Source organism: Abramis brama, assembly GCF_963993115.1.
Source record: "Abramis brama genome assembly, chromosome: 12".
NCBI lineage: Eukaryota > Metazoa > Chordata > Actinopteri > Cypriniformes > Leuciscidae > Abramis > Abramis brama.
In genome coordinates, this window is record NC_139974.1 from 10,218,037 (window position 1) to 10,224,036 (window position 6,000).

Consider the following 6,000-nt stretch of genomic DNA (forward strand, 5'->3'; position numbering starts at 1 on the left):
TAAAATTGGGGGAAGGGGGGTTTAGTGTATACTGAGCAATATCTGCATAGCTGGCCTACAACCAATCAAATCACTGTGCGATAAGGCCTAGGGTGGGCTATGTACTAAAAGTAACCAATCAAATCACTTTCCTGGGTTTTCAATGTGTCCTGTCCTCCAATAGTGGTCTGGGTAGTGGGAGGAAGGGGGGAAGGCCAAAAGGTGCACAAAGGTGTGAAAATGTTCTCTTGAAAAAACCTTTGATGGGATTACTTGCCATGGCAACAAATGGCTGTAGCACGGAAGTATACGTCCACAACATACATTGGTATCATTTCGGATGTAAACGGATATATACAGATCCATGGAATTTGAGCTATCCGGCCAGTATACTCCTGGATTCTTCCGAATTTCAGCAGTGTATACAGGAGTATACTGGTCTGGATACATACACCTCTTTTCATGCAGTGTGGGGGTGCTGTTTTCACAGAATTGTAAATGCAACGCATATGTTTGTTCATTAAAATTTATTATTTTTTAGCATTTAGTCATTTATTTGTAATAAACACTTTAAGTGGGCTATTTAAAAATAGTTATTTATATGTTAAATTATCTTTTTTAACTTTTTAATATTGTGTGTGTGTGTGTGTGTGTGTGTGTGTGTGTGTCGAAAGAATTTGTCCGCAGCTGCTCAAAAAAAAAAAAAAAAAAAACCCAGTCAAAAACCCCACTGTCAGTGTTTTGTAAGGAACATGCAAATATGTAAAATATAGCAGGAGACATTTTAATTGTTTACTAATAAAACTGTTATTTTTTATGTCAGTGTCTGTCGGCTAGACATGATGAAGTTGACGACTCGCGATCTTCGCAGCGCCAGAGAGAAATGCACATTTCATACGAATTACATAAGCAGCGCAGTCTGTTTTCTTTCGTTTTGAATTGTTCCGCTAAAGAGTAGACATTTCAAGCTATGCAACAATTCTCTCTGTATGCTCATCTTTAATTCACGACATTTTAAGGTATGACTGTGGAGCGATCTGTGATACGTACACTATTAAATATTTAACAATGGTGACGCTTGATAATGACCTACATTATGATCGCGGTGATATAAGTGTTTTATCTATCTATCTATCTATCTATCTATCTATCTATCTATCTATCTATCTATCTATCTATCTATCTATCTATCTATCATAGGTACTTTGATTATAGGGTTACGTTTTTTATTTGATTATCCGTCTATTATCATCTATTATTTATCTACAGAATAATACCACCAACACTGGAGATTCTGTTGCCCCAGAACCTGATGTCATCATTGTAGGGGCTGGTGTTTTGGGCTCCTCGCTGTCAGCGGTTCTTGGGCGAGATGGACGCAAGGTTACAGTGATCGAGAGGAATCTTAGAGAGCCGGACAGAATAGTGGGTGAATTGCTACAGCCTGGTGGATACTGTGCTCTCAAACAATTAGGCTTGGAAAGTGAGTTTAAAAAAATAATAATCTGACCACTGGCCACCAATTTTCATTGTAGTTGTAATACTGATAAATCATTATCTTTTCATAGAATCAGTAGGGGAGAAGGATGCACACATTGTGAATGGTTATATCATCCATGATGTTGAAAGTAGGATGGTTGTGGAGATACCTTACTCACAAGATCAGACTCAGTGTGGCCGAGCTTTCCACCACGGTCGCTTCATCACGGGTCTGCGAAGAGCTGCACTGGCGGAGCCAAAGTAAGACCAACATATGCGTCTTACATGTTTAAAATATGCCATAAAAAGTATTTTAATTGAGTATTTTAAATGTTTGTTGAGTGTGAGGTTCATTGAAGGCACAGTAACATACCTTGAAGAAGAAAATGGCTGTGTCACAGGCATCCAGTACAAGGACAAACTTTCTGGAAAAATAAAGGTTAGTAAAAAGTCCACGTGTTTAAAACATTTTGATAATACGTCAAAAATATTGTATGTTAACCAATAAAATATCATAACTTTAAGAATGAGTGAAAAAAATCATGCTATAAACAGTAGGGATTACTATTGATTACATTTCTACTTGTACACTGTTAAAAAAATCTGTAGAAATTACAGTATTATTGGCAGCTACTTGCCAGTAACTTACTGTAGATTTAAATTGATGTTATTTACTGGCAACAGTTTGTTCAAAGTTAAATGAACATTAAACATTAACAAGTCTTTATCTTTACAGAATAAAACTAAAATAACAGCCTCATGCAAAGCATTCTGGGAACCAAAATCTGAAGGAAAAAAACAGAAAAAGGTTGATGAAGATTTCTGGTTCTCAGAATGCTTTGCATTAGGTTGTTATTTTATAGTTTTATTCTGTAAAGACAAAGACTTGTTAATGTTTAATGTTCATTTAACTTTGAGCAAACTGTTGCCAGTAAATAACATCGATTTAAATCTACAGTAAGTTACTGGCAAACAGCTGCAAAACTACAGCAATTTTTTACAGTGTAGCCTAACCTCAAAAATATCTTTTGAGGATTGCTTTAACATTACAAAGTTGTTAATAGCAAAATATTTGCTGTATTTTAAGTATTTCATTAGGAGAATTGAGTCAGCTAAGCTGAGTGTGTTTTGCAGAGGTTACGCGCCCCTCTAACAGTGGTGGCAGACGGATGTTTTTCAGAATTCAGAAAGCGTTTAGGCTCGGAAAGGGTTCAGACCTGTTCCAACTTTGTAGGCTGCATAATGAAGGTACGATGTGCTCTGGTGTAATGTCATAAACTTTTTACTATTTCACAACCATTAAATAATTGTTTTTGAAAGAAAGCTCAGCATCTTATTTTAAATTTAAACATAACACACTAGTTTTATTGCATTGGTTTGTCTTTTCAGAACTCTCCTCAGTTCAAGCCCAACTATGCTGAACTAGTCCTGAGCTGCCATGGACCGGTTCTGATCTACCAGATCTCCTCCACTGACACACGCGTTCTGGTGGACATACAGGGACGTCTCCCCAAAAACCTGAGCCAATACATGATTGAGAAGATCCATCCGCAACTGCCAGGTCTGAGAACTAATATTATTGTCAATAAGAGTGTATTTAAAAGGGGTGGTTCCCCCCAAAAATGAAAATTCTGTAATCATCTATTCACTCTTATGTTGTTCCAAACCTGTATGAATTTCTTTCTTCTGCTGAACACAAAAGAAGATATTTTGAAGAATGTCGGTAACCAAACAGTTGATGAACCCCATTGCATAGTATTTTTTTCCCCCTCCATACTATGGAAGTCAATGGGGTCCATCAACTGTTTGGTTACCAACATTCTTCAAAGTATCTTCTTTTGTGTTCAGCAGAAGAAAGAAAGTCATACAGGTTTGGAACAACTTGAGGGAGAGTAAATGATGACATAATTTTTATTTTTGGGTGAACTAACCCTTTAAAACGGTCAAACAGTTGTTTCCTAAAACTAAGGTTTCAGTCCACATACATGGGCTGACATAAAAATTGGGCTGAAAATGGATTTTAGATATTCCAGCAAATTTTCTTTGCCCTGTTGTGCCCGGTAGATCACTTAAAGGGGCCGTTTTTGTTGGCCGTACAAAATAACCGTCTGAAATCCATGCCAGCATGTTTTCTGCCATCATCACCTGTCAATAAACCAGGTAACTGCTCAATATAGATACAGCAAATGGTGTAGATGCAGCAGTTAAAATGTATCATTGTAGTCTTTATTATAGTACATCGATTTAATTACAAAGAAGCGTTATTATTGTTGTTATTTAAGTAGGCACTGTAATTTGTTACCTATAATGTCATAGACTTATAAAGTGTAGACCATTGCAACTGAATTATATTAAATTAGTTCAATCTGTCCTCTTGCCAGGAGTCTTGCTTCTTGGAGATGCTTATAACATGAGGCATCCTTTAACTGGCGGAGGGATGAGCGTTGCACTCAATGATGTCATGATTTGGAGAAGTCTGCTTCAGAACGTTCCGGATCTCAGTGACAACGCGGCCTTGTCGCAGGTTAAAAGTCTAGGGTTTTATTCAGATGAACCAAAATATTGAAACATTTAATTAATTTAATAAAAGAGTCTCTCATAGTCAGAGTATTATTATTCTACCCCGTCTATAGGCTAAAAAGAAATTCCACTGGGAGCGGAAGGTGTCTCATTCATTTGTGGTGGATGTTCTAGCACAGGCACTACATGAGTTATTTGCTTCAAAAGATGGTAAGCATCTGCTTTTATGTTTCTGAATTATACAGTTGAAACAAGATCCTATTTCCAACATCTTGAATGGAAAACATTCATATTTATGTTGCCACTAGAGGGAACTCTTCAACCATAAGCCAAATATTCATCTTCAAAGACTCGCCCCTTATGTAATTGATTGCTGTGCTGTACACCATAAACACTTGCTGATTATAAAAATAGATCGTCAAACCATTTTAATCACTGCAATCATAATTTAATATCTTATCATAACTTATCATAATTTGTCTTCTCCGTTTGCAGATTCAATATTATATCTTCGAAGAGCCTGCTTGTGTTATTTTCAGTTGGGAGGGGAGTGTGTATCTGGGCCAGTTGGACTGCTGTCTGTGTAGGTCCAGACTTCATTACAATCAAACAAATAGCTATAAATGTACATAATTGTTGTATGCATACTATATCTAACATCTGTGTCAATCATCAGGCTGAACCCCCGCCCCTTGACACTGATTGGTCACTTCTTTGGCGTTGTATTGTACACAGTCTACTTAAACATCAGGCCTGAGGTAAGACAGGACAGGGCAGGAGTGCTGCTGAGGAGCATGGGAATTCTTTATCGTGCATGTGCCATCATATTCCCTCATATCTTTTCTGAATTGAAATACCTCTTTTATAGATTTTTTAGGCCTTTGCAATGAGTGTTAACTGATTGATATTTTGTATCATATCATCAGACAAAATAATAGTTATTATAAAGTCCCTATTTAAAACCCTTCACTAAAATGTATGCATTTCGGTATTTAGACTGAAAATATTTTATATATATGCATTTATATGCTTTTTACAGAATGTACATGTACTTAAAACTGTTAAATAAAGTTTCTTTTAAAGTTGGTTTCCATGATTGTGCAAAAAAAAGAGCAGATTATGGCTTTAATGACTGTATCATAAATACAGATCATTCTGCATGCCCTTCAAAATGTATTTACCACAAAATCTGTCTGCTGACAAATGGGTTTGCCTCAACTATGCTCATATTCAGAGAAAACTGAGTGTGAAAATGGATCCAATCGATCAAAATTCAATCAAAAAACCTTTGAAGCCATTTCAGTTCCAGTGGAGGCATATTTACTGTGTTTGGTCATTGTCAAACACTGTCTATCCAGTTTACAAAGCTCTCCAAGATTAAAGGTGCAAACACATGGCTGAAATTGCAACAAAATTTCACAGGAAAAATGTTCATTATCACTAGTATAGTGATGCATAAAGCACAGCTCACACAGAAGTCACTTTCAAACCATCAGCTTTCTTGGTCAACCTGGCAAATTCCCACGACCATCTTGAACATGAGCGAAATCTGCATAGGCAACTCTTACACCCTCAAGCGAAACTCCCAATAGCATGGATTCCTATTGAAATCACTGTATTTTGGTCACATTTTTTTTTACAAAGCAACGATGAATGTGACCAAAACTATAAATCGGAAATTAGCATAAATCTTTGGCGCTCGTGTGAAATTCTCAATCCTGTGGATTCCTAATTAAACTGGATTTTGCATGTAAAAATTTGCAGAGCAACAGTAATTTAAGATGCGGTCATATTGAAAAAAAAAATTGTGGGCAAAAATGTTTTATTGGTGAAGGGGGTGGATTGGAATCCACTGCTGCTTCAATGTATATGTAATGAGTGATTATAATCAAGGTATTAATCAATATTTTTCCTTCTAAATATCAAATGAGTTCTCTGGAGATTTTACTTTGTTATAGAAGTTACCAGTGTGATTACTGAGATGTTCTTTTCATGTATTCTTTAATGTCTGTATTTGATATC

At 36.3% G+C, this 6,000-nt stretch overlaps 1 protein-coding gene across 1 annotated transcript; it reads left to right on the top strand.

Moving 5' to 3' along the window:
• Positions 1-827: 827 nt before the first annotated feature.
• sqleb (squalene epoxidase b) lies at positions 828-4,988 on the top strand. Its single transcript, XM_084130178.1, has 11 exons — positions 828-998; positions 1,249-1,462; positions 1,548-1,719; positions 1,801-1,897; positions 2,593-2,706; positions 2,848-3,019; positions 3,523-3,618; positions 3,840-3,982; positions 4,092-4,188; positions 4,474-4,561; positions 4,655-4,988. Exons 1-11 carry the CDS (start codon positions 969-971, stop codon positions 4,866-4,868), a joined length of 1,437 nt encoding a protein of 478 aa, XP_083986304.1. The 5' UTR covers positions 828-968; the 3' UTR covers positions 4,869-4,988.
• Positions 4,989-6,000: the final 1,012 nt, after the last annotated feature.